This window comes from Dama dama, chromosome 1, assembly GCF_033118175.1.
Source record: "Dama dama isolate Ldn47 chromosome 1, ASM3311817v1, whole genome shotgun sequence".
NCBI classification, from domain to species: Eukaryota; Metazoa; Chordata; class Mammalia; order Artiodactyla; family Cervidae; genus Dama; species Dama dama.
This window is the reverse complement of record NC_083681.1, coordinates 81,147,587-81,173,668: the sequence shown is the minus strand read 5'-3', so window position 1 is coordinate 81,173,668 and position 26,082 is coordinate 81,147,587. Positions and strand designations below refer to the sequence as shown.

The 26,082-nt window shown below is 58.4% G+C and overlaps 1 protein-coding gene across 1 annotated transcript; it reads right to left on the bottom strand.

Annotated features, from left to right (window-relative positions):
- Nucleotides 1-20: 20 nt before the first annotated feature.
- P2RX3 (purinergic receptor P2X 3) lies at nt 21-25,066 on the bottom strand. The gene is made up of 11 exons (XM_061142057.1): nt 24,660-25,066; nt 24,125-24,196; nt 23,901-23,964; nt 22,914-23,007; nt 22,616-22,693; nt 21,697-21,838; nt 20,907-21,043; nt 1,615-1,708; nt 1,280-1,345; nt 528-605; nt 21-134 (listed from the first exon to the last, which is right to left on the bottom strand). The coding sequence occupies exons 1-11, from the start codon at nt 25,041-25,043 to the stop codon at nt 21-23; spliced, it is 1,323 nt and encodes a 440-aa protein (XP_060998040.1). The 5' UTR covers nt 25,044-25,066.
- Between the last annotated feature and the right edge of the window lie 1,016 nt (nt 25,067-26,082).

Below are 26,082 nucleotides of genomic sequence, written 5' to 3'. Positions count from 1 at the left end.
TGCGGCTGGCGGGAGAGGCCCTAGTGGCCGATAGAGTAGGCGCCCGAGTCCGTGGACTGCTTCTCCTCCGTGGTCAGGTCGCCAGTGTCCGCCTGGTGGGCAGAGGCGGAGACCCTCAGCGTGGTCTCGCTCACCTGCAGGCAGAAGCGCTGGCATGAGTGGGCTCCGACCGTGGGCGGGGTCTTCCCTTGGGCCCCCGTGTGGCGGATTCAGCCGTCGGGGCTCACGGCTGGGTCCAAGGGGAGCTAGGGAAAGTCGGGGTGACCCCAAGATTGTTCCCATGCAACTCAAGGGCAAAGTGAGCCCCAAGGCAAGCCACAGCAGGGTCTGCCCACCCCGAGGGAGGACGAGTGGGTGGGGATGCTAAGAGCGATGACCACGCCCTGCGCTCGGCCAAGGTCCGCCCCGTCGGAACAGCCCCCCGCCCAGTGAATTCCCCTTCATGGACCCAGGACAGTCCAGGGTCCAGCTGCCTCCCTGCCCCGTTCCCCTGCCTCTCGTGGACCCCCCCGCCCCCCACCACTGACCTCCTCGAACTTCCTGGCCTTGTACTGGTCGGCTCCCTTGAGGAAGTTCAGCAGGATGATGTCGCAGAGGACCGTGCCCTGGAGGAACAGCGGGGCCTCTGAGCGCTGCGGGGTGGGGGTGGGGGCGCGGGGGAACAGGCTGGCGGGACAGTGGGGGGCTCTGAGCGTGCGGGCAGGAGGCAGGGTGGCGGGACAGCTGGGGGCTCTGAGCGCTGTGGGCGAGGGGGTGGGGGGCAGGGTGGCGGGAAGCTCTGGCGGGGCAGGACTGCCCTGGGGGTGCGGCTAGCTCTCCAGAGCCTCCCGGCTGACATTTCCTTTAGGAAAACATCCAAGGGCTTTGCTCTGTCCCTGGGACCCACCTCCGCAGCTCCGGGGGGTGGGCCCACCCTGAAATGCACTGGGAGAAGCCGAGGAAATGTGGGGGGCGGGGGGGCGTGTGCCCGACCCCGGGGAGCGGGGCTCTGCGCCCGCTTGGCTCTCGGGTCTGGGAACCCTGGGGTCTCCTCCCCACCACCCCAAACCCCGTCACCTTCACGGTGATGGGGAACAGGGACTTGGTAACGGGGTGGGGGGGTGGTGGGGGGCGCTGGCCACGTGGGCGCCAGGACAGGAGATGCTGGCCCAGCGCGGAGGGGATGGCTCCAGGCAGAAGAGGGTCCCCCCCACCCCCTCCCCTCCCCCTCCCCCCTCTCCCCTCACTCCTCCCAGGGCCTGACCGTGACCGTGACCGAGCCTGGAGGGCCCGCACTCACCACTCCCACTGAGGTGAAAGCCGCCACGGAGCTGATGATGGTGGGGATGATGTTGAACTTGCCAGCCTGGTGCACAAAGACCGAGGTGAGCGCGCAGGATGCTCAGCAGGTCCGGTGAGGCCTGAGGCTAAACTTGGGGCTCCCAGCCAGGGCGGCAGTGGAGCCAGAAGGCCTCTCGGGGGACCAGTGTGCGCCCCCTCCCCCCCGACCCCCGCTGCGTAATGCGACCAGCGAGGGTCTCTGGGCGGGTCAGCCGCAGAACCCGGCCCCCGAAGGAGCCTTTCGAGGGCCCAGAAAGGGCCTGCATCTCGCCCCGCCCCCGGCCCAGGACTCACGTCGCCGTAGACCAGCACGTCGAAGCGGATGCCGAAAGCCTTCAGCAGGGTGCGATACTCACTGCCGTTGTCCGTCTTGTAGTACTTGGCGAACCTGGAGGCCAGAGCGGGAGGCGCGGGCCCGCTGTGGGCGCCTGTCTCTCCCGCTTGGACCCTCAGGGTCCCCTGGAGCCCCGCAGCCCTCGTTCACCGCCCAGCCCTGCCCGACGGTGGGGCGGGACGCCGGCCGCGGTCCTCCCCGTGTGCCCAGCTGGCCGCCTGCACAGCCATCACCTTGGAGGGGTTTGTTAAGGAGGCGCATCTCCAGGCCCTGCCCTGAACCCAGAGAACCAGCATCTCAGGACTAGGTCCCGGGAGGCTGCCTCCTAAAAATCTGATTGCTCTAAGTGAGTCTGGCGTGTAGGAAAGTGTGAGCCCCGTTGGACTCCCGGCTTCCTCGGTTCTCTCTTTGGGAGTCCTCTCCCAGACGGGTGTGCCCATTGCCGTGGACGGCTCGGCCTGCTCGGATTCAAAGCCTGCTTCTGCCACTTGCCAGCTGAGCAACGCGGGGCAGTCACTTAACCTGAGACTCCGTTCCTTCATCTGCGAGCGAGCAGAGTACAGAAGCCCTGCTCCTGAGCGCTGCCATGAAAACGGAGTGAAGTCACACTGTCAGGGGCTGAGAACAGGGTCTGGAACAAAGTCAGCAAGCACCCGGGAAGGCTCCCCGGTGCCGATACTGTGAAGGAACACACTGATCCCTAAAGTGCTTTTATAGGGCGGCTTTAAAAACGGCTTTCAGGAACTTCCCTGGCGGTCCGCTGGTTGGGACTTTGTGCTTAGAACACAGGGGACGCAGGTTTGAACCCTGGTCAGGGAACTGAGATCCCACATGACACGAGGTGTGGCCAAGATGATGATGATGATGATAATAATAATAAATGCTTTTAGACACCGCATCTCAGAAGCCAGTGGGATAAGGGTGTGACTGCCCTACTTTTCAAACGAGGCTCTAGGGGTTAAATGACCGGTTTGGGGTGACTCAACTGGCAGAGACCTAGCGCTGGATTTGCCCCGTTCAAGCACTTGCTCTCTGAGCATCCCCGGCCGGGACTGCTGTGTCCGCCAGGAACTGTGCGGGAGGCTGAGCAGAGTGGTCACGTTTCACCCTCACTGAACACTGCGAGGTGGGCGTCACCCCGTTCGGGGATGCCTGTGGTGGTGAAGGCGTCTACCGGCCGTCTCACAGTCAGCCAGGACTTGAGTTGCATTTGTCTTTGGGCTTCTAAAGCCAGCGCGTTTCCCTCTACGTGGTTATGGGTGAAACTAACTCTGAGTGTGTGTGTGAGCGTGTGCCCAATTGTGTCCGACTCTTCGCGACCCCATGGACTGTAGCCCGCCAGGCTCCTCTGTCCATGCGATTCTCCAGGCAAGGACACTGGAGTGGGTTGCTGTGCCCTCCTCCAGGGGATCTTTCCGACCCAGGGATGGAATCTGCGTCTCTTATGTCTCCTGCATTGGCAAGTGGATTCTTTACCACTGGTGCCGCCTGGGAAACGAACCCTAGCGAAGGGTAATCTTTCTGGGCTGCTGCCCCAAAGCGGTAACACAGGCTCCCAATGTCAGCATCCCAGGAAGAGGGTGAGGACTCGGTGAGGGGGTGACCGAGAAGGGGCACGGAGAGCTCCGCAGCTGTGCAGCGTCCACGTCGGTCTTTCTCTCGGGCGCCTCCCCTTCAGCGTTTCCAGTTCCTGGAGGCTCCCAGGCCCGTCCTGGGCCTCTCTCAGAACAGGGGACAGCTGAGAAACTCACTCCCTGGACGTGTCCGGCGACTGACACGAAGCCCCTCCCAGGGATGCTTGCCTTCCAAACTGTCCAGCGGGGACAATGAAGTGCTGAGCCCGAGGGGACAGATAACGGAAGGATCACGGCGGGGGGAGGAGGTCACTTGTCGGGGGACGAGCCACCTTAAATCGTAAATGTCGGCTACTGTCGCCGCTGGCTCATCGGTAAAGAGTCCACCGGCCCGTGCAGGAGACTCGACTTCAGTCCCTGGGTCGGGGAGATCCCCTGGGGGAGGAGCTAGCACCCCACTCCAGTGTTCTTGCCTGGGAAATTCCATGGACAGAAGAGCCTGGTGGGCCACAGTCCGTGTGATCGCAGAGTCGGACAGGACTGAGGGACGCATCCAGCACGCACGTCAGCTCTGGGAACCCCGGGGTGAGGCAGAAGCGAGCTTAAATCCAGACTCCACCACCACAGGCTGCAGGTGTGGGCTCTTTCCTGGGACTCAGCCCCTGAGGCTTCACTTCCGATGTCTATAACCCGGGGGGTGCTGAGACCTCCTCCGCAGTCAGTGAGGGGGTGACCCCCGAGCCCACCCTCTGAGGTGGGCGTGCTCCTGACCGCCGAGTCGGACGTCCTCTCTGCCCTTCTCTGCAGAGGCCACTCCCGCCCAGGCCCCTGCCCTCTGGGTCGGGGTGTTCCTGCCAGTGGGAGGTGCCCGTGGGTGGCCAGAGGGTGAAGGGAAGGCAGGCAGGGTGCTTTTTGTCTCCCGGCTCCTCTGCGGGGCCTACAGCCGGGCTGGCCTCCCGCCTGAGGCCCAGAGTCTGCAGGGCGGCCTGCCCAGCTCTGCGAAGAGTGCATCTATGCAGTCGCCCCTTTTGAGACCCCTAACTGTTCCCTCCCGGGACTCCGGCCCTCCCCTCCCCCACTTCACAGGCAGGAAGCTCGGGCCTGGAGAGCTTTGTCTGGGTCGGGGGGAGCGTGGGGAGAGGGGGTCCACCTTCTATTCCTGCCTGTGCCTGAGGGAAGCACCTGTTTGCTGTTGGAGGCCTCAGACAGGCTGAAAGGATTCAGGGAGAAAACGGCCTCTGGGGAGGCTGGCCCGGGCATGTGTTTCCTGCGGGGGCTCTGCAGCTGGAGGCTGGGAAGACAGAAGGGTCTTCCTGACAGTGGTAGAATGAACCCAGGCCTGCGAAGGAGGCTGCAAGAAGGGCAGCCACTTAACCCCAAGGGCAAAGCCTTGGTGGGGGAGTTCCCTGGCTGGCCAGTGGTTAGGGCTCGGTGCTTTCACTGCTGGGACCCAGGTTCGATCCCTGGTCGGGGAACTAAGATCCTGCAAAGCGTGCAGTGTGGCCGAAAAGGAAAAAAAAAAAAAAAAGACTTGGAGGACAAGGAAATACGGCAGCAGCTACCTCATCCTCAAAAGTTTGGTGAGTATCAGAACCTCCCCGGTGGTCCTGAGGCTATGAGACCGTGCTCCCAGTGCAGGGAGCCTGGGCTCGATCCTTGGATGCAGAACTATATCCTGCATGCCGCCAATAAGACCTGGTGCAGTCAGATAAAAAAGTATGTAAAAGAAGATTAGGGCCAGTATGGTCTGGGTGGAGGCAGCACAGAGCTTCACAGACCAAGGCAAAAAGCACCAAGCTTGAGCCAGACCAGCTGTAAGAGAGCAGGACGAACACCAGAAAGGAAATCGTTCCTGTAAAGATGAGGAGGCCCCAGAACCTAATTCTGCCAGCAGGCCTCATGGGAGAGCTCAGGAAGTTTGCAGAAGAAGTGTCTGGTGTGGGCAGAAGGCTCCAGAAAGTCCTCGCTGCGGCTTTCTCAGGCTGGCCTGAGGCCACGTATGAAGCATCTCCATCTCCGCATCCGCATTTACAGAGCAGCAGAAAACACGCACGTCTCTTGAGCTTCTCAGGAAATCTCAAGAAGAAGGCAGTGTTGGCCCATTTTGCAGATGGGGAGACAGTTGACAAGGTCGTTGCCTGAACTGGAATTCCGATGCACACTTGCAACTCCTCAGTCTGTGCTCTCCACCAGAGCTATTCTGCCTCTGGGCGCTAAGTGGCCGTAATTACTCTTTGGTTCTTTCCTTTCTTTCTTTGGGAAGGACACAGCAGCCCTCGCGCTGGATCTGAAAGCCCTTCTGTGTTCTGCGTTCTGTCTCAGGTCACTGGAGCATTCAGGGCCCTTGTCTGAAACATGCGGCAGCGAGGGCTGGGGTCGGGGCAGGCGGGGGTCACAGAGGCACAGGGCCGAGACCGGGACCGCGCTCCTGAGGACTGCGTCCCCGGCTCATGGCCGCAGCCGTGGGAAACGCTTGGACGTGGGCTCGGAGAACAAAAAGTCGGTATCCTGGGTACCGCCGCTCGGAGCACGGCTGGCTAAATTTATCTTGGGAAGGAATGTGAAGGGAACAGAGAGAAGAACCAAAGCGGACTTGGTTTCCCTCCAGCACCTGCCTTCCAAGAGGCAGTGAGCACGCTCAGATCATTATCTTGCCGCCCACACGCCCTCAGAGGAGGCTTGGCAGGGACGATTCTCCTCCCGCGAGGGTGGGAGGAGGAACGGCTTTCATCTGGGGGGTGAGGGGGAGGCCCCGGCGGCAGACACGGGAGCGACCCAGGCGTCCTGACTTCTGCACTCGGTATGGCTGGGTGGGGGGAATCACAGCATCTGGCCCCACCCTGTGGCAGAGACAGGCTCCGGGCACACCAGGGTTGGGGTTATCTTCCGTCTTGGCACCCGGCTGGACCGGGTTTCCCAGCCGCCTCGCCCTTATCCGGGCCCCCGGGACCAGTTCTTGTCAACAGACTGTGAACAGAGATGAGGTCTCTTACCGCTGGGCTCGGGCGTGTGAGGGCTGTGTGCCACCCTCGTGGCAGGGTGCCCAGGAGCCAGGGGAGAACTCAGACCCCAGAGGAGGCTGACCCCAGGGTGGCGGGACCCCCAGAGGACTGCACACAGCTCTCCTCCCATCCTGACCCGCAGGGCACGGTGCCTCGGGCAAGGCGTAAGCCTCCGCTGAGCCGCTGAGCTGCACGGGCTATTTGTTACAGCAGCTAGCAGTACTTACCCTGACTACTACAAACTCTTCCCTCACAGCTCGGTCACTGGGAAAGACTCTGCCTGCAGTGCAGGGGACCTGGGTTTGATTCCTGGGTTGGGAAGATCCCCTGGAGAAGGGAACGGCAACACATTCCAGTACTCTTGCCTGGAGAATCCCATGGACAGAGAAGCCTGGCAGGCTACAGTCCATGGGGTTGCAAGTTGGTCACGATTCAGCGACTAAACCACCACCATCATGTCACAGCTCAGAAGACTGAGGCTCAGAGGGAAGAAGTGTTTGTGGAAGAACAAAGAATGAGCTAAAACTGGGGAGTCACTCAAGATTAGAGAGAGGGCAAATTCCAAGGACACCACATTGCGAGGAGCAAACCTCCTTAGGAAGTCTAGGAGATTGACGTGTGGTTCCACAGCTGTTGTTAACCTGCTTTTTGACCCTGGGCAAGTCACTCAACCTCTCTGAGCTTTTTGCTTTGGTCGAGAAGTGAGAATAAAAAGGCTACAGGAAGGACGGGGATGGGATGGTGCCCTGATATACATCGTAAGTGCTCAAGACATGTCCGTTTCCTTCCTCATCCTAAGAACGAGGCAAAGTGAAATAATAGAAGCTAGGGGACATCACTGGTGCTCCAGCGGCTAAGATTTCATGCCACCAATGCAGGGGGCCCGGATTCAATCCCTGGTCAGGGAGAACTAGGTCCTGCATGCCGAAACGAAGAACTCACATGCCGCACCTAAAGATCCCATGCGCCACAGCTCAGACCCGGAGCGGCTGAATGAGTAAATGACAAATAAAATAAACATTTAAAAAGAGCATAGGCGAGCCATGAAGTGTCCAAAGAAGGACCCCAGCCACCTCACCGAGGAAGGAGAAGGGCATGGGATTCCCCGTGGTCCAGTGGTTCAGACCTGGTGCTTTCATCGCCACGGGCCTGGGGTTTGATCCCTGGTTGGTAACTAAGACCCCACAAGCTGTGTGATGCGGCCAACAGATAAATGAATAAGCGGAAAAGTGAACAGAAGGGCTGAGCTACCCTGTCCCTGCATGCGGGCCATGTCACTCAGTCATCTCTGTGACCCCACAGACTGCAGCCCGCCAGGCTCCTCTGTCCATGGGATTCTCTAGGCAGGGATACTGGAGTGGGTGGCCATGCCCTCCTCCAGGGGATCTTCCCGACCCAGGGGTTGAACCTGCGTCTCTCATGTCTCCCGCCTTAGTAGGTGGATTCTTTACCACTAGCACCACTCAGGAAGCCCCACCCCGTGGCTGAGCCCTGATTTTTCCCAAATCCTCTGATTCCTGCCTCTCTGGCTCTGGTCTTCTCGGCTAGGAAATGGGGTCAGTGAGGATGGTGTCTGCATTCAACTCCTCGGCCTGGAATGCCAAGCCTCAGGTCGGCAGTCCCAGCCTCACCGGCAGAGGCCCCTCATGGCCTGCACACCATGCTGCCTGCCTTCTGGACCCCCCGGACACGTTCCGTGGATGCTGACTTCTGTGCCTCTGCCCCTGATGCCCCTTCTCCTCCCTTTCCCCACCGCGCAGACTCCTAGTCATCCCGCAGGGCCCATCTCCACGGCCTCTCACTTCTGCTCCCCACAGCTCTTCAGAGCACCCTGCTCCACGCCAGGCGTGGTGCTGGGCACCGCCGATCCACCGGCAAACTCTGCTCTCAGGTGAGGAAGAGAAATAGGAACGAGCCACGCAGACCCATCCTCCGGTAAAACTGCATGCAAGAGCACAGGGCACGGAGGCTGGCGGGTCAAGGAAGGCTTCGTGTGAAAGCGGCCTGAACGCTGAGACCTGAAGCGCGGAGACCTGAGAGGTAAGAACAGCCAGAGCTGGGGCAGCTTGCCCGGCTGAGGGGTCTGCAGGCCCTCTTGAGGGCAAGGATGCTGCGTCCTGAAAAGCTCAGAGAGCTGGCGGGTGGAGCAGAGAGCGGGAGCGGCCTGGCTGGCGCACCTCACCCTGGGAGCTCGCCTGTGTCTCTCTTCCCACTGCCAAGGTCAGGGGCTGCGTGCTTTGGCTCAAAATTGACCAGGGTGGAGTGTTTACACCACGGAAATCGGCACGCACTGCAAATCACTGCTGTTTTTTTTTTTTTTTTTCCCAGCGTGCTGGCTTCCCAGGTGGCGCTGGTGGTAAAGAACCTGCCTGCCAATGCAGGAGACACAAGAGATGCAGGTTTGATCCCTGGGTCAGGACGATCCCCCGGAGGAAGACATGGCAACCCACTCCAGGATTCTTGCCTGGAGAACTCCAGGGACAGAGAAGCCTGGTGGGCTACAGTCCCTGCGGTTGCAGAGTCTGACATGACGGAAGCAACTTAGCACACAGGCACGCGGGCTTAGGACTGCAGCGCTGAGGCTGTAACACCCCTTCGGGCTACCCTTCCTGTCTCTGCTGGGACCCAGGCCTCTGCTCCAGTACCTGCCACCCCAGACTGTAGCGAATAATTAGGACTCTCGGGACCTGCCTGGTGGTCCAGTGGGCAAGAAGCCGCTTTGCAATGCAGGGGACGCGGGTCTGATCTCTGGTCAGAGCAGCTAAGCCACACTGCAGCTCCTGGGCCCGCACGTCACAACTAGGGACCCCGTGGGCTGCAGCGACGATCCTGCATGCCGCAGCAAAGACCCACCATGGCCAGATCACACAGAAATAGTTTCTAGAACAACAACTGGGGACCATTAACTACAAGCCGGATCTCCCCGTCTCTTTTTGTGCGAGGGCCTGCCCAGTCCAGCAAGGAGTCCGGTAAATGCTTCTTGGAGGGTAAATGGATTTCTCAGACTCCTGACATCTCACAGTGGAGCTTCGCAAGGCTGGCCTCCGAGTTTCCTCCTACCGACTGGGGCATCTGCGTTTCTCCCCATTCGTCAGGTGGAGCTAGGACAAGGCAGGAAAAAAGGCTGTCTCTCTCTCCCCAGCAGAAACATTGAGATCTGACAGCTGGCTGGGTGGGGAAGTAGATGCTGCTGGTGGGAACAGTGCAGGGAAATAATGTACGTGGAGCACTTTCTCCCGCTGAGCTCTAGGCCAGCGGCTTCCACACCCGTCATTTCATCGAGGCTTCTCACAACAGCAGCTCCACAGTGGCAGCTGGTGGCTTAGGGGCCCTGGAATGAGACCGTCCTGGACTGGGACTCTGGCTTTGCCACTCGGAGGAGCTACAAAACCTGGGGCTCAGGGCTTCGGGCTCGGTTTCCCCAGATGCGCCATGGAAATACAGCAAGGGGGCACAGCTGGGATCCAAATGGTGCCTCTGGAATCCACAGCTCCCTGCCCACCCCCTGCCGCTTCCCTGCGAGAAGAGGCTTTGAAGGGAGCATTGGCTGCAGTCTCGGAGCAGGCCGGCAGCTCGTTCAGCTGCTGCCTGTGAAAACACAGCGGCCGTGGAGGAAAGCGCAGTGCGGCTCTGATGCAATGATGCCAGAACTGTCAGGGAGAGAGGAGACCCCAGACACCTGCCCGTGCTGAGCTGGGAAGCGGGGGGAAGCCTGGGAGGGGGCGCCGACTGGCAGGGCTGGCCCTCGGGGTACAGGGGGCCCCCGGAGCCCAGCTGTTTGAAGGGTCACCTGTCCTAACACCCAGCCTCTCTCTGTTCTGTTATGACTGCTCCATGAGGCAGGAGGGATCTTAGTTCCCTGACCGGGGATTGAACCCATGCCCGCTGCACTGGGAGCTCGGGGTCTTAATCACTGGACCCCAGGGAAGGCCCCCAGCACCCAGCCTCTGGTCTCCGGCCTCCACAGGCTGCCTTCCTGCCCCCGATTCATCCCTGGTCTCCAGTGGGGGGCTGGTGGGTGGGAGGCACCGGCTGGGGACCAGCGGGCAGGAAGCAGAAGGTGGGGTATTGATTCCACCAGCTGCTGCCCGGCTTCACTGTGGGCCTACCTGGAGCTGGGTCACTCTGTGGATGCGGCCCCTGCCGGGGACCCCGGCTCCATCCTCTGCCCTGGCTGGGGGGCCGGGAGTGGGAGCCCTGTGTGTGCTTCTTCACAAACCCCAGCCGAGCCGGCTTTCCCGCTAGGCCCCTCGCAGAGACACCTGTTCTGAGGCCAGATAGGATGCCCTCAGCACAGGACTGAATCAGACACTTCTGAGGCCTGCCAATACTTAGAAGCTTGCATGTGTGTGTGTGTGTGTGTGTGTGTGTGTGCGCGCGCGCGCATGTGTGCACGCGTGCGCATGCATCGTGCTTCCTCCTGCCTCCGGCAGCAACAAAGAATGAGTAAGTTACAAGTCTCAATTACCATAATAAATCACTTGTCAGAGGTGCTGCTGCAGGGCAGTGTGGAAGCTTCATTCTCGGGGCGGGGGGGGGGGGGGGTACACATCACAGGTCTGTAAATAAAGAGTGCATGCTTCAGCAGCCAGAGTCTCCAAAGCCTTTCCCCAGACGCCCACATGCACTGGATCAGGCTTAGAGATGCTCACCTGTAGCCAGCCCATTTTACAGAGGGGGAAACTGAGGCCCACAGAGGGAAGGAGGGCTTGCCAAGAAATCACACTGAGTTTTTGCGGCAAAGCCTGAACCACTGCCTGGACCTCTCTTCTGCTTCCCCTCTACCTCGTCTTTATTATTCTTGGCTTGCCGCAGCGCCAGATTTGTGTGTGTGTGAGAACATTCTTGTTATTTGAGTGCAGGTTTATCATCTCTACTAGATTAAAGATTCCTTGCTTGGGTCTTCCCTGGGGGTCCCATGGTTGGGAGTCATCCTGCCCAAACAGGGGACGTGGATTTGACCCCTGGCCTGGGAGGATCACACAGGCCTCGGGGCAGTAAGCCCATGCTCCACAACCTCTGAGCCCACCTGCCCTGGAGCCCATGAGACCGCTGCAGTGAGCAGCCCACTCACCGCAGCAGATAAAGTTATCTCAGCCCAGGGCTCTGTGACACCCTGGAGGGGCTGGATGGGGAGGGGGCCGGGAGGGGGCTTCAAGAGGGAGGGGACATGTGTATACCTGTGGCTGATTCATGCTGATGTTTGGCAGAAACCAACCTAACACTGTAAAGTTAAAAGTTAAAAAAAAAAAACAATTCCCTGATCCTAGGAACTGGTCCTGCTCTCTCCCGGTCAGCCACGAAGCAAACACAGCACGTGTTGTAACTGGAGGTTAAAAGAAAGCCCCAAAGCCTCCACACTTTAGCCTGGACAGGTCTCCTGCCGCTGCCTGAACACTTCCAGTGAGGGGCAGGCGCCACGGGCGGGAGCTGCCCAGCTCACCTTTTGACAGCTCCAGCCCTGAGTGGCTTCCACCGTGTCTCAGCGGGTAAAGAATCCGCCTGCAATGCGGGAGACCTGGGTTCAATCCCTGGGTAGGGAAGATCCCCTGGAGAAGGGAAAGGCTCCTCACTCCAGTATTCTGAACTGTATAGGCCACGGGGTCGCAAAGAGTCGGACACGACTGAGCAACTTTCATTCACTTCCCTTCCCTTCAACCCTGAATGGCGCTTTCACACGCTGAGCTGATATTTGCAGTCCCGGCAGTCACTGAACTGAATGGAGAAGGGTTTTTTATCACCACGTACAAATCCCTTGGAAGCTCTCAGACATCTGTTTAGAAATGATCCCTCTCCCAGGGAGTGGTGGAAACTCCTTCCGAAAGCAGGGACACATAACTGTTACAACAGCAGGAAAACAGCAACGAACGTGCGGGATCCGGGTTGAACCTGCGAGGGAAAACCTGGGCCTGGAATTTGGGTGTCTGAGGGAGGGAGGTGGCGTTCTCAGCAAAGCTTCTGCCTGGTGGGAAGTAATTTTGCCAGCCGAAATATACTTTTACAGTTGATTTTTCACACTGACGGGAAAATATCTCCTGGCAAACTCCTTGCATGGGGCTGAGGCAACATCCAGCAGGCAGGGACTCCTCCCCTGCAAGAAGGGTCCCAGGTTACATTGACTGACTCACGTTCTAGGAACCTAACCGACCGCAAAGGCAGACATTTAAAATATGGTGTGTTGGATCTTTTTTTAAAAAACATACTACTAATAATTTATCTTTAACAAGGCAGGGAAAGATCAATGGACACAAAGCTGGAAGATATACCAGAGAGCTAAGTTACTAGCTGTTTGATCCTGGGAGTGATCTCTCTTTTTTTTGGCCTCAGTTTCCTCATCTGTAAAATGGGGGTGACCATACCAGTCCTGCCAGCATGCTTGGGGCTGCGAACACAAGCTCGGGGGTCAGCCCGCCAGGGTTCGAATTCCAACTCCAGCACTAACTGCTGTGTAGTCTAGGGGCAGAGAGATGCAACCTCTGAGCCTCAGATTTCCAGTTATAAAATCCGCCCTCTTCAGAGGCGATGGGTAACCCACAAAGACCACTCGCCAAGGTCAGGCTCCTAAGTGCCCAGGAGTGTCAGCCAGCATCCTCTACCCGTCCTGTGGCTAGACACGGGGGTGACAAAGGGCTGAATGAATTCAGGATCGCTCTCATTGCCTCGCCTCTCACCCTGAGCCAAAGGAAGCAGCGATGAAATCGGAGGAGAGAGAATTCCAACCCGTACACCCAAGCCGAGAGGACCTGCACGTGTTTCTGCAGAACTGATGGAAATGACTGATTTTATCACACTTTCTATGGCTTTTGGAAGGAGAAAAATCCAGATTGCAGAAAGTGCGATCAAAGCCAAGGGTGCCGTTCGATTCTGTCTCTGTCAATCGGCCTGAGAGCGCGCCGACTCTCTGCAACATGGAAGTGGAACACGCGCCAGATTTCAGAGTTTCATGAAAGCTGCGGTGGGGACGTTTCCAACACCAAACGATCGCTAGAAACACCTACGGCCTGAGGAACATCTCGCAGCTGAACGAGTGTTTTCTGTCCCAGACTCCGAGAGAGGAAATCCAAAACCGCGTTGCCTTTTAGTATAGCAAAGCTGTCTTGGGAGCTCTCAGGGGAGGAACAAGAAATCCAATGATGCTAAATGCACGGTTCTGATTCTGTCATTCCAGCAATCAGGTTTGGGGTGGGGGGCTATATCCCTGACAGCTGCTTAGTGGCCACAGATCAGGTCCCTGGGTTCCTCTTCATGGGCCGTGTTACCTCGGGCAAGTCTCAAAGTCTTTCTGAGCCTTCCTTGGGGGTGAGGGGCAGATGATGAGCTATAAATCCTATCAAAAAGAGGTCTGAGAGGGCTCTTCCAACTTAACTCTAGGGGCTCCCAATCTGAGGTCCAGGGATAAGTTTTTCAAGGTCTTCAAAGCCCTGGAATTCTATGCTGCATGAATATAAATGCAGAGAAAGAAAAAAAAAAAAAAAAAGATGGTCAAACTGCCCAAGAGGTTAACTTCCCGTAAAAGGAGTAGGACTGGGGGAGGGAAGAGTGCTTCCCGGTCATTACTCTGGCTTGGATTTACTATCCAGAGCGTGGGCTTCGCCTTATTCGTAGAAATTGAGGATCCTGTACAAAACGAAATCACCTGCCAAATTGCTCACACGTGTGAATACATGCATTTTTGTTGGGCAATCAAGGCTTTCCGAGGGGCGTGGAAGGCGCAGAGGCCTCCAGGAGGTAGGGCAGGGCTGTGACCTCACAGAGGAAAGCTGTCAGGCTTGTGCTGGGTGTCTCTACTGACACTGCTCCTCCCTGCCTGAACCCGCTCCTCCATACCTGATCCTGCTCCTCCATACCTGACCCCGCTCCTCCCTGCCTGACCCCGCTCCTCCCTGCCTGACCCCGCTCCTCCATACCTGACCCCGCTCCTCCCTGCCTGACCCCGCTCCTCCATACCTGACCCCGCTCCTCCCTGCCTGACCCCGCTCCTCCATACCTGACCCCGCTCCTCCCTGCCTGACCCCGCTCCTCCATACCTGACCCTGCTCCTCCATACCTGATCCTGCTCCTCCCTGCCTGACCCCGCTCCTCCCTGCCTGACCCTGCTCCTCCCTGCCTGACCCCCGCTCCTCCATACCTGATCCTGCTCCTCCCTGCCTGACCCCGCTCCTCCCTGCCTGACCCCGCTCCTCCATACCTGACCCTGCTCCTCCCTGCCTGACCCCGCTCCTCCCTGCCTGACCCCGCTCCTCCATACCTGACCCCGCTCCTCCCTGCCTGACCCCGCTCCTCCATACCTGACCCCGCTCCTCCCTGCCTGACCCCGCTCCTCCATACCTGACCCCGCTCCTCCATACCTGACCCTGCTCCTCCATACCTGACCCTGCTCCTCCATACCTGATCCTGCTCCTCCCTGCCTGACCCCGCTCCTCCCTGCCTGACCCCGCTCCTCCATGCCTGACCCCGCTCCTCCATACCTGATCCCGCTCCTCCCTGCCTGACCCCGCTCCTCCATACCTGACCCCGCTCCTCCCTGCCTGACCCCGCTCCTCCATACCTGATCCCGCTCCTCCCTGCCTGACCCCGCTCCTCCATACCTGACCCCGCTCCTCCCTGCCTGACCCCGCTCCTCCTTGCCTGACCCCGCTCCTCCCTGCCTGACCCCGCTCCTCCATAGCTGACCCCGCTCCTCCCTGCCTGACCCCGCTCCTCCATACCTGATCCCGCTCCTCCCTGCCTGACCCCGCTCCTCCATACCTGACCCCGCTCCTCCCTGCCTGACCCCGCTCCTCCTTGCCTGACCCCGCTCCTCCCTGCCTGACCCCGCTCCTCCATAGCTGACCCCGCTCCTCCCTGCCTGACCCCGCTCCTCCATACCTGACCCTGCTCCTCCATACCTGATCCCGCTCCTCCCTGCCTGACCCCGCTCCTCCATACCTGACCCCGCTCCTCCCTGCCTGACCCCGCTCCTCCTTGCCTGACCCCGCTCCTCCCTGCCTGACCCCGCTCCTCCATAGCTGACCCCGCTCCTCCCTGCCTGACCCCGCTCCTCCATACCTGACCCTGCTCCTCCCTGCCTGAACCCGCTCCTCCATACCTGATCCTGCTCCTCCATACCTGACCCTGCTCCTCCCTGCCTGACCCCGCTCCTCCATGCCTGACCCCGCTCCTCCATACCTGATCCCGCTCCTCCCTGCCTGACCCCGCTCCTCCATACCTGACCCCGCTCCTCCCTGCCTGACCCCGCTCCTCCATACCTGATCCCGCTCCTCCCTGCCTGACCCCGCTCCTCCATACCTGACCCCGCTCCTCCCTGCCTGACCCCGCTCCTCCTTGCCTGACCCCGCTCCTCCATACCTGACCCCGCTCCTCCCTGCCTGACCCCGCTCCTCCCTGCCTGACCCCGCTCCTCCTTGCCTGACCCCGCTCCTCCATAGCTGACCCCGCTCCTCCCTGCCTGACCCCGCTCCTCCATGCCTGACCCCGCTCCTCCCTGCCTGACCCCGCTCCTCCATGCCTGACCCCGCTCCTCCCTGCCTGACCCCGCTCCTCCATGCCTGACCCTGCTCCTCCCTGCCTGACCCCGCTCCTCCCTGCCTGACCCCCGCTCCTCCATACCTGACCCCGCTCCTCCCTGCCTGACCCCGCTCCTCCCTGCCTGACCCTGCTCCTCCATACCTGACCCCGCTCCTCCCTGCCTGACCCCGCTCCTCCATGCCTGACCCCGCTCCTCCATGCCTGACCCTGCTCCTCCCTGCCTGACCCTGCTCCTCCATGCCTGATCCCGCTCCTCCATACCTGACCCTGCTCCTCCCTGCCTGACCCTGCTCCTCCCTGCCTGACCCTGCTCCTCCCTGCCTGACCCTGCTCCTCCATAGCTGACCCTGCTCCTCCATACCTGATCCTGCTCCTCCCTGCCTGAACCCGCTCCTCCCTGCCTGACTCTGCTCCTCCCTGTCTGACCCTGCTCTGGGCTGCCCCGGCCTTTGCTTCTCTTGCTTGCGGCTCTGTGTCTCGGGACTGGGAACTGCTTCCTGCCCTCGTCCCTTCAGACCTGGACCGTCACCAACGTCCCATTACTGCCCCCTTTGTGGACGCTGCATGGTCCTTTGAGGCTTTCCTCTCCGCTCTGAAACAGGCCCTTTATTCAACCCTCCTCCGGTTACCCAGTCGGCAGGTGCCATCTGCTTCCCGCTGGGACCCTGACTGATACAGTATTTTCAATCCGTCTTTGTACTGTCTCTGCCCAGCCACTCACTCAGACTCACACGTGTTCCCTGACACACTCACTCAGCCTCACCAACTCACACAACCGACGCACACGCTCACTCATATGCACTCATCCCCAAACGCATGCACATGCCCGTTCACGGGCAGAGGGACACTCGGTGCCCCACAACACTGCCTGCCCCCGCCCTTTGGGGAATGCAGGCAGGTCTCTGGTTAGAATCCTGCCCCGCTGAGCCGTGGGGGCACCCGGCACGCAGAAGCCCTTCTGCGGGGGTGGCTCTCACCGTGTGCACCCTGGAACTGGTGACTCTCGCCAGCTCTTATTTCTTAAATTTTTAAATTAATAATTAAAAAAATTTCTTTGGCCATGCTGCATGGTCTGTGGGCTCTTAGTTCCCCAGCCAGGGATCAAACCCATGCCCGCTGCATCGGCAGCGTGGAGTCTTAACCTCTGGACCTCCAGGGGAGTCATGCCGGTTCCTATTTTTAGAAATGCTTCGCTCTGTCTGGGACTGATGTGGATGAACCCAGCAACTGCACCTTCTCAAGGTGCCTGGAGAGAAGCCTCATGAAAACACTAAGTTAAAATGGCCTTTGAAACCTTACACCATGTAGAAGAGACCTAAGAGTAAAAATAAAATCTTTCCACTCAATTTCAGGTAGGGACAGATGGGAACCTTCAGGAGATCACACAAAGAAAGATTAATTTAGATGGATGGCACCAGGTGCTTTGGGTGGGAGTGGAAGGGAGACGCGTTGTAGCTCAATATGAGGTCACCTTTCCAATGACTGGGGCCGTCAGTGACAGACAGACCTCGTCTGGGGCTGCTTCGCAGAGACTGCCATAGGAACTGGGAGCAAATGGCCTCTAAGGCTCCTCTAACATGCACCTGTGACCTGGGCCCATCACCTCCCCCTTTGGAGGGTCTACTTCCTTATCTGTTAAATGGTCACGTTAGTCGAGGTGCCTTCAACAGCTATAAATTCTCTAAGTCTCTGACTTCTGCAGGCAAAGATCCTCAAGATCCTTGGGGTGGGGGCTGGCATTTGGAAAGGAGCTGCAGAAGTAATTAAGGATGGAAACGCGAGTCTCTAGCTGCCTCTGAACGTCTGAGTTTGCAGATTAAAAGAAGGCTGAATCTTGGCTGAATGATTCCATTACCTCCAGAGCAAATGGCAACAGCAGGACGTTGGAGGGGAAAAAAATCTAGCCTCTGTTGGAGAGGAAGAAGCAGATGAATTTGTTTGGGAGACAAAAGGCTGGGCTAGGAATGGTGCCTCCAGCAGCAGCAACTAGTCTTTCAGCCTCCCTGGACCTCAGATTTTTTTGTCTTTAAAGTGGGGATGAACGTACCAACTACACTGACTGTGCTAAAGGTGAATGTCTCTAACCTCCCTGGTTGGGTTGGAAAGCAGCCAAGAAAACAGGTTTGCATCCAGGCACCCACGCTTATGGGCTCTGTGACCTCGAGAGAAGTATTTCACTCGCAAGCCTCTGCTTTCTCATCTGTGAAGTGGGGGGAGGGAAGCTCCTCCTAGGCAGGGGGTGAGGAGCTTTGAGCAAATACACATGGGACACTTCACACACTGGCAAGGAGCCTCGTGAGACTCTATGGTGCGGGCATACAGGATCCACTGAATGAGCCCGGCCGTAACCCTTGTTCTCTTCTCCAAGGTTTTGGATCGGTGGCCAGGAGCCTCCCTGACAGGTGATCTTAGCTCAGCATTGGGCGTCCGTGTGGTGCCTGCAGTTTGCGGCAACACGAGGGCAGTGGCTGGCTCCCCGGGGTGGGGAGTGAGGTTGGGGGGTGCTCTGAGGAGGCAGAGCCAGGGCCACAAAGACGCCCCCTGCGCCCTTACTCCTTGGGCTCTCTAGAAACTCTTAAACCATAAGGGTCAAATAGAGCACGTTTGCCTCTTCACACTGAAGCCAAAATCACCGCGGATGGTGACTGCAACTGTGACATTAAAAGACGCCTACTCATTGGTAGAAAAGCTATGACAAACCTAGACAGTGTGTTAAAAGGCAGAGATGTTAATTGGCTGACAAAGGTCCATATCATCAAAGCTATGGTTTTCCCAGTAGTCATATACGGATGTGAGAGTTGGACCATAAAGAAGGCTGAGCAATGAAGAATTGATACTTTCAAACTGCGCTGTTGGAGAAGACTCTTTGAGAGTCCCTTGGACTGCAAGGAGATCCAACCAGTCCATCCTAAAGGAAATCAGTCTTAAATATTCATTGGAAGGGCTGTGCTGAAGCTGAAACTCCAATATTTGGCCACCTGATGTGAAGAACTGACTCATTGGAAAAGACCCTGACGCTGGGAAAGATTGAAGGCAGGAGGAGAAGGGGGCGACAGAGGATGAGATGGTTGGATGGCATCATCGACTCAATGGACATGAGTTTGAGCAAGCTCCAGGAGATGGTGAAGGACTGGTGTGGAAGCCTGGAGTGCTGCAGTCCATGGGGTTGCAAAGAGCAACTGAGCAACTAAACAAAAACAACACTCTAGCCTGGAGATCTTTGGTGGGAGGGTCAGCTATCTGGGGCCCCCAGGGATTATGCTCGCAGGGTCCTTAAAGACCCTCTGACCTGTCTCTCCACATTTAACCCAGGCTTATTTATGACTGGTCTTCCCTGGGGGCTCAGCTGGTAAAGAATCCATCTGCAATGTGGGAGACCCGGCTTAATCCCTGGGTTGGGAAGATCCCCTGGAGAAGGGAAAGGCTGCCCACTCCAGTATTCTGGCCTGGAGAATTCTGTGGACTGTACAGTCCATGGGGTCACAAAGAGTTGGACACGACTGAGCGGCTTTCACTTCACTTATTTAGGACGAGGTCTAACTCATGTCCTGCTGTGCCTAGGGTGACAGAGGGGAGGGATGCAGTGCGTGTGTGGGTGAGCCCACCACGACCAACAGAAGATGAGAACTCCAAACCAGTTCTTCTTGGAATGAAAGACTTTCCTCTAAAGCTGTATGAGACCTCGAGTCGGGGTCTTCTTCGTATCTCTACTCTTCACAAGCTCTCCCACCAGATGAGTTAGCTGGAGGGCTGAAGAATTCCCAGTGGCCAGAGGGAAGTTATGAAGATGAAGACTTGCAGTTTAGATCACAAGAATTTTTATTAATATGTTACTATTTTAAGCCACCATACAAATATCTTTTGTATTGATTTCAGTGTGATGTACTGACTGAATAAATATGACAATTTCTGCCAGGGAGCCAAACAGTATTTTTAACCTACTTTAAATTATGTGTTGTTTCCTATGGGTTTTTTTTTTTTTTTTTTAAGTTTAGAGTTGATTATAAAGGCACTTTCAATTTTAAAAAAATGCTTCTTTCCAGAGAACACACACACATTTTAAACTATTAATTGTAAAGCTTCTTGTTGTTGTTTAGTCTCTAAGTTGTGTCCAACTGTTTGAGATCCCATGGACTGTAGCCTGCCAGCCTCCTCTGTCCATAAAGGAGTGGATAATTATTTTTTAAAACTACAAACAAAGATTAAAAAAAGGAAAATGATTTTTTCGCTTATGGATGCCATTATGTTGGGTAATACCATTATAATAGAGGAAATTTGAATATATAATTGAAATACATTCTTAATCATATTTTGTCCCCTGATTCCTGCCTATTTACCTAATTTAGGCTGTTTACAGTATATAACACTGTGTTCTTAATCAGGACCCTGCCAGAAATTTTAGGACCTTAAAAACTAAGGGAACCCGCCCCCCGCCCCCAGAGAGCTGAAGTTTTCCACACATTGATCTGATCAGCTCAAGATAATAAGGTTCATAGATAAGGAAATGGGGATGGAAGGAGGGCTTTCAGCTGGTTCCCAATGGTTCGCCCCAAGTTCTTTTCTCTCCCTTTCTTCAAAATGGGGAGAGGGATCCCTTATGTCTCAAAGCCATTGGGAATGTAAATGAGATGGTATTTAAAGACCGAGTTCTTGTTTGGAAAGTCACTGAGGAGCTAACAGTAACACTGTAATCATTACTTGTCACTCAGATGAAATCTCTTGGTTACGGACAGAGATACAAAATTTCCACCTTTTGAGAAAACGATAGGAGCTATCACCCTTGCTTGGTGAAGGAAGAAACCTCAGAAAATTCTGGTGCAGGGGACAAATGGGACGCCCCACAGCTTCAGAGCCGGAGGAGTTCGGAATGGGTTCAGAACCAAGGAACCAAATGTTCCAGGAGGCCCTGGTCTCGGGGCCTAACTGCCAGCTGGGAGCGTGAACCCTCCGCGGGGTCCCTGCCCCTGACGGCGAGCTTGGAGAACCGCATGGGGTCTCCGAGTGGCCAATGGCTGGAAAGTCCTCCCTGATTTTGAGCCGAAACCCAAGAGGGGAACGTGGCGCCTTCTCTTCCTGGGGGGCACTGCGGCCTGATGTGTCAGGGTGCCCGCCTCCTCGCAAAGCCCCGGGGGACGGGGGCGCGGTTACCTGAAATTGTAGCCCGGGGAGACACTGCTCTTCTGCGAAACGCCGTCCAGCCGGGTGAAGGAGTATCTGGGGATGCACTGGTCCCAGGCCTTGTCCAGATCGCACACCCAGCCGATCTTAATGCCCAGGACTCCGCCCTGGAAGGAGAAGGGGGCGGACTGAGCCCTCTGATGGAGCGGGTGGAGGGCAGAGGTCGGGGGAGAGAAGAGGGCTTTGTCACGCGTCCCTTAGCAAAGAAGCGCTGTAGCTGAGGGTCACAGCCCCTGGGCCTCTCTGATTCCTGTTTTCCGCATCCTTTTTTCTCCCCGTGGTGCTGGCTCTTGTGGAGGCCTGCCCTGTATTGCGCATGTGGCCCTAACTGCCCCACAGCAGGTGGGATCTGAGTTCCCAGAGCAGGATTGACCTGCTGCCCCAGCTTTGCAAGGCGGGCCCTGAACTGCCGGACCACCAGGGACGTCCCTGGTGTTTTTTGGTTATCTTTAGTCCCTTAGTTCTCACGCAGGGAAGTGACCACTGATCCACCTTCCCGTGGTGTGGGCGCTCCTGGGAGATCGGAGTCCTCTGCCTGCATGTGGAGCGTGAAGACAGGAGCGGGGGAGAGGGGGCTGAGGGTGGGCAGGAGCTAGGCAGGCAGGAGCACTGCGGGCAGGTGCGGGCACAGGCCGGGCACAGGTCTGGGGTGCCCCCACCCGGGGCATGGCCACATTGCAGCTCCTCCCCGGCCCCCAGGACCCCCTCCACCGGCCAAAGGGCCCCCCCAAACTCAAGGCAAGAGTGGCTTGGTCCTCACCGTTTGGGCCAGCTTGGCAAAATCCTGCCCCGCAAACTTGACCACGTCGCCCACCCGCAGGATGGGGCAGAAGGGGGCTCTGTCTGGGTGGAAGCGGCAGGTCTTCACGTCTGCGGCCGTCAGGTCGGGGAGGAGGTTCCCCCTGGGGAGTGGAGGAGGGTTGACGCCTGGGTTTCCCTCCAGCCCCTGCCCTCTGGATGCTCACGCCCCCCCACCCCCCACCTCTGCCCCTGGCCTTTCCATGGCCTGCACCGCCGCCCTCCTCTGTGGGGGTGGGCGGCCTTATCCTCGGCTCCTCTGTTGTGCTCTGCATGCGGACACCCACCAGGAGAGGCTGAACGGGGAACCACTGGAGAGGGGCTGCCCCAAGGGAAAAGGGACACCCCGCGCACTTGTGGGCTTGAGGCGGGGAGCAGAGGACCTCGCCTTCTTTGGAGGCATCCCCCGTTCCAGGCCCAGGGTCCACTGTCCCTGCCCCCACCCCCACTGCCCAGCAAAGCCCCAGTGTGGGGCCTCAGTCCCAGTGCATGAGGCTGGCAGGGAAACCAGTCCCAGAGTCCACCCTGGGGAGGTCTCCCCCTGGGGAGTCGGGGAAGAAGGGGTGTCCCCCTCCCAGGGGGAGGGGTGGTTGCGATGCTTCTTGGCTTCAGGAAGGAGCTAGGACTTAATCCTTTGGCCCCCTGATGCAAAGAGCTGACTCATTTGAAAAGACCCTGATGCTGGGAAAGATTGACGGCAGGAGGAGAAGGGGACGACAGAGGATGAGATGGTTGGATGGCATCACTGACTCAATGGACATGAGTTTGAATAAGCTCCGGGAGTTGGTGATGGACAGAGAGGCCTGGCATGCTGCAGTTCATGGGGTCGCAGAGAGTCGGACATGACTGAGCGACTGAACTGAACGGGGCTGAGAACTCACTTCTCGAAGTTGAAGAGGGGGAAACGGATGCTGTTCTTGATGAAAATAGTGAAGTTCTCGGCTTCCATCATGACAGGCCTGTGGGCGAGAGCAGGAGGCCTGAGCTTGGGAGGAAGGAGGCGGAAGCGGGAGGAGGGCCCACCTACCTTCCTGGGAGCACATCCTGACGGCCACGTGGGCGGGGCGTCTCGGGGTCTGGGGGAGACGCTCCCGAGGGCCCCGGCCCCGGCCCCGCCCCCGCCCCGGGAGTGGACAGGACCTGGGCGCCCAGAGGCGCGGCGCGTGCCCGGGTGCTTACGTCTCCACCGTGTCCACCTCCGCCGGGCACCAGCCCTGGATCTCGCAGGTCCGCAGGGCCGAGCTGTAGTTGACGCAGCGGCCGGTGAGGATCCCTGCGAGGGTGGAGCCGCGATCGCTGGGTGCACGCCCAGCTCTTCACCCCGTCCCTCTCTCCCCATCCGGGACGCCCCCCAACACACACAGGGACCCCGCAGGCGGAGGGAAAGGCCGGGTCAGGGAGGTGGACCGGGGGCCCCGTGCTCCTCAGACTCCTTCCTCCTGGCCTCCCCAGCCGGGGACCTGCCGATCGGAGGGGACGACCTATTCCTCCCGTGTCCCAAGCCCCTTCACCGTGGAGACCCCTTCACTGCGGGCTCTTTCCTGCCTCCGAGCCTTGGCTGCCTCTGCTCCTCTTGCCTAGAATGCCCTTCTCGAAGCCTCATCTGCCAAATCCTACCCGTTCTTCAGGACCCATCTCAAATGTCCCTGCCTCTAGGAAGCCACTCGGGGCCACCCGCCAGGAACCAGGGGCTCCCCTGGTGCCTGAGCGGTAAAGCATCTGCCTGCAATGCAGGAGCCGCAGGAGACCTGGGTTTGATCCCTGGGTGGGGAAGATCCCCTGGAGGAGGGCATGGCAGCCTACCCAAGTATTCCTGCCTAGAGAATCCCCATGGACAGAGGAGCCTGGTGGGCTACAGTCCATGGGATTGCAAAGAGCCGGACACGACTGAAGCGACTTAGCACGCGCACGCCAGGAACCAATCTCTCTCCCCCAAGCCCCCACGTCCCACTGAGCGTCCCTGATGGCCCTGGCCACCTGGGACACCTGTGTGCTCCCCACCCCTGGACTGGCAGCTCTGGGGCAGCCCCCACTGGGGTGGCATGCGGCGGGCTTCTGTCAGAGTGGGTAGCGCCACCCAGGACCCCTGATTCCCACCGTCTCCCCAGGCGGGGACGTGGCTGACGCTGTGGGGTTGGGAGGGGATGGGGAGGGGGCCGCACTCACCTCCCCCTGGGAAGCGCTCAGGCCCACACTGGCTGTCTGACACACAGCGGAACTTCTCCTCGCTCTGCAGGTAGACAGGTGCAGGGAGGATCCATCACCCCGGGGGGCAGTGATGGGGGGCAGTGGAGGGTGGGGGGTCCCACGCAGCTCCAGGGGCTGGACCCTGGGCCCCTGAATACACCCTGAACCCCACGCCTCCCCCAACCACACTGCGCTGCCCTCACCTCTGGGCAGAAGCCTTGCATCTGGTTTTCCGTGACGATCATCTTGGTGATGATGACGAAGACAGAGGTGCCCTTGGGAGGAGGAGGGAGAGGGAAAATGCAACAGTGCCAGTTTGAGAGGTGGGTACAACTGCTATCCCCACTGTACAGATGAGGAAACTGAGGCTTGCACCCAGAGATCTGGCCAAGGTCATGGGGCTAACAAAAGGCAGAGGTGGGGTTCAAGCCAGACTCTTTCCAGCCATCCTTCTAGCCCTTCTTGCTCCCCCCAGGGTGTTGCCCTCGATTTCAGGACAGGTTGTAGCAGAGCCAGGGAGAAACCCGGCTCCCTGACACCCAGTGCTGCCTAGCAAAGTGGGAAGGCAGGCCCCAGGCCCCAGCACCTCCCAGCTGCTGGGGGAGGGGTCCCCCGGATCACTGATGCCACGGCATCTGGTCTGGGAATCCCATCGGTGCTCCTTGCCTTGGCCCCTCCCCGCCAAGCTACCCAGCCTCTGGGTACCCACAGGGTCCCGGGCTGGGCAGAGGAATGTACCTGGGGGGGTGTCACATAGTCAGACACGTCCATGACTCGGTTGGCATAGCGTCCGAAGCCCTTGACCTTGGTCACCACCGAGGACTCGATGGCCGTGTCCCGCACCTGGTACGCCTTCTCGTGCAGGAAAACCCACCTGGCGGGGGGGCGTGGGGGCGGAGAGCAACAGAGGAGGGGTGAGGCCCTCAGACAGAGGCTGGGAGAGGCCCCTTCCTGTCCGCCTCCAGAGGGCACGGGGCGCCTGGGCTGGAGGCCTGGGCCAGCCCGGGGTTGGCTTAGAGTCACGTTCTCCCTCTTTCTGCACTTTCCCGCAGGAGCCCTTTTAGACTCCTTTTTTCCCCTAATCGAACCCCTCTTTGAAATTTTAATACCTATCGATGCCATTTGTGTACTGTTTGTTGTTTTCTGCCTTTTACATAAAGAAACAGATGTTTGGACTTCCCTGGTGGTCCAGTGGTTAAGCGTCTGCCTGCCAATTAGGGTTAGGGTTCAATCCCCGGTCCGGGAAGATCCCACGGGCCCTGGGGCAACTGAGCCCGAGCACCACAACTACTGCAGCCTGGGTGCTCTGGGGCCTGTCTGTCGCTGCAAAAGAAGACCCACAGCGACGAGAAGTCACTGCAGCTAGAGCGGGGCCCCTGCTCTCCGAAACTAGAGAAAGCCCACACACAGCAGCGCACACCGAGCACGGACAGAAAGTAATTAATTTTTTTTTTTAAAAGCATTTTTAAAAGACTAAGGTTTTTTTTTTTTTTTTAAGTTTTCCAAGAACCAGTTTTCAGCCCTGCTGTCTTTCTCTCTCTGGCGGCATCCGGAGAGAGGACGCAGAGGGTCACGGGCCTCTGACCCCAGTGACTCCCAGGCTTTGCTCACGGCTGTATCCTAAGAGCTGGGGTTCAGCGGACCAGCCAACGCAGGCCCTGGGCGCTGGATGAGAAGGACGTGGGAGGGAGGCGGGGCCTGGCAGGTCAGGGGTGGGGCTGGGGAGGGAGGCGGGGCCTGGCAGGTCAGGGGTGGGGCTGGGAGGGAGGCGGGGCCTGGTAGGTCAGGGGGTGGGGCTAGGGAGGGAGGCGGGGCCGCCTATTTCTTGGGCTGTGCTGCCACCCAGAGGGCATTTACCTGTACTGGTTGACACGGAGTAAGAAACTACGGTCCTTGTCCCCCAAACACTTGGGCCAAAGAATAAGTTTAATAGAGAAGGGAGAAAACGCAGACATGAAGGGGAAATGGTCAAAGCAGACCAAGTAATAATTTAGCAAAGTCCAGGAGCTTCAGTTCCTGCGCAGGCGCTAGAGATAACCCTCTGAGCCCCAATCTTTGAGCTGTCTTATAGATACGGAAACTCCCCAGCAGGTGGAAGAATTTGATTAGGTGGTGAGCGGACTATAGCCGTGACATAAGCTGCCACAATTCTGAGAACTGG

Bases quoted from the DNA above. Each gene is read 5' to 3' on its own strand.
- P2RX3 (XM_061142057.1), bottom strand. From the start codon at position 25,043: ATGGCATCGATAGGTATTAAAATTTCAAAGAGGGGTTCGATTAGGGGA. The intron at 1,709-20,906 runs GTAACCGCGCCC...TCTGGCCTCCAG, and splicing joins TCCCCGGGCTACAATTTCAG to GTTCGCCAAGTACTACAAGA. The intron at 135-527 runs GTCAGTGGTGGG...TTCTGCCTGCAG, and splicing joins AGGCCAGGAAGTTCGAGGAG to GTGAGCGAGACCACGCTGAG.